The 1078-nt window shown below is 45.4% G+C and overlaps 1 protein-coding gene across 1 annotated transcript; it reads right to left on the bottom strand.

Annotated features, from left to right (window-relative positions):
• Positions 1-241: 241 nt before the first annotated feature.
• LOC107531612 (double homeobox protein A-like) lies at positions 242-769 on the bottom strand. Its single transcript, XM_016205733.2, has one exon. It carries the CDS (start codon positions 767-769, stop codon positions 242-244), a length of 528 nt encoding a protein of 175 aa, XP_016061219.2.
• Between the last annotated feature and the right edge of the window lie 309 nt (positions 770-1078).

The raw sequence follows: 1078 nt of genomic DNA, 5'->3' as shown, positions 1-1078 counted from the left end.
CCTTGCATCTGTCGACCTCCTGAAGTCCCATTTACCGCCTTCAGAAAGCAGGTTCAGCTCCTGGAGAAGCGGAAGGTGTGATTAGAACGGCAATGTTCCCAGGGAGAGTGAGAGAGCTTCGGAGCCCAGGCCGATGACATCAAACACAGTGATTTGTCTCTTGGCCCATCTGGAAAAAGAAAACAGTTCTAAGGAGGTTGGTGCCATTGTGCACAGTTTCTGTACCTTCAGCTCTCTCGTGTCAGAGGTCTTGTTCCTGTTCTGAAGGCTCATCAGGTTCTTTTTCCCTCTGGACGTAGAATTTAGATCTTCGATTTTGAAACCAAATTTGGATTCTTGACTCTGGAATCCCAACTTCCTTAGCAAGTTGCTCTCTGGAATCAATCCCAGGATATGGGTTGTTCTTAAATGCCGAGATGAGGGTGTGTAATTGGGAGGAAGTGTAGCTGATTCGCCGCCGCCTGCCTTCTCTGCTCGGAGTCTTCTCCACAGGCCGATCTTGGTCATAATCTTGGTCTCGGCTTGATTTTAAGTCCTCAGGTTCTGATCTTCTCTGGACTCTGTGCCTAGCTCTTCGATTCTGAAACCAAGTCTGGATTCTGGACTCTTCAATGTCCATTTCCAAAGCAAGCTTTTGCCTGGTATTGTAACCTGGGTAAGGTTCTTGGTTGAAGGCTTCGATGAGGATTTTCAATTGATCTTTTGTGAATTTGATGCGGGTGCGGCTTCGCCTAAGATTCATTGTGTTGGGAGAGCTGTCTTGAGCCATGTTGGAAGAGAGAAGTCTCAACCTTCAACCAGGAGTGGCTGAGGGTTTTTTAAGGCTGGGAGTTTAGGGGACATTTTAGGGAAGGATCTCAATAGAATATGCATCAGCTTTATGCAGCTACACCAAGATGAGATTTATTTCCTTAACTTCATCTGTCCTTGGGTGTGGTTAGCAAATGCTGCTAATTAGATTTCTGCTATCTATCTCCCTGACTGTAGTGATTTAAGCTATTCTCTGGTTGGGGAGGAGACATGTAAACCATTTATTCCTAAATGTCCTTGGTTAGGGAAGATAGTTTTTTGCAATTTA

This window comes from Miniopterus natalensis, chromosome 5, assembly GCF_054644295.1.
Source record: "Miniopterus natalensis isolate mMinNat1 chromosome 5, mMinNat1.hap1, whole genome shotgun sequence".
In the NCBI taxonomy this organism is placed as follows: Eukaryota; Metazoa; Chordata; class Mammalia; order Chiroptera; family Miniopteridae; genus Miniopterus; species Miniopterus natalensis.
This window is presented reverse-complemented; position numbering and strand designations above follow the sequence as displayed.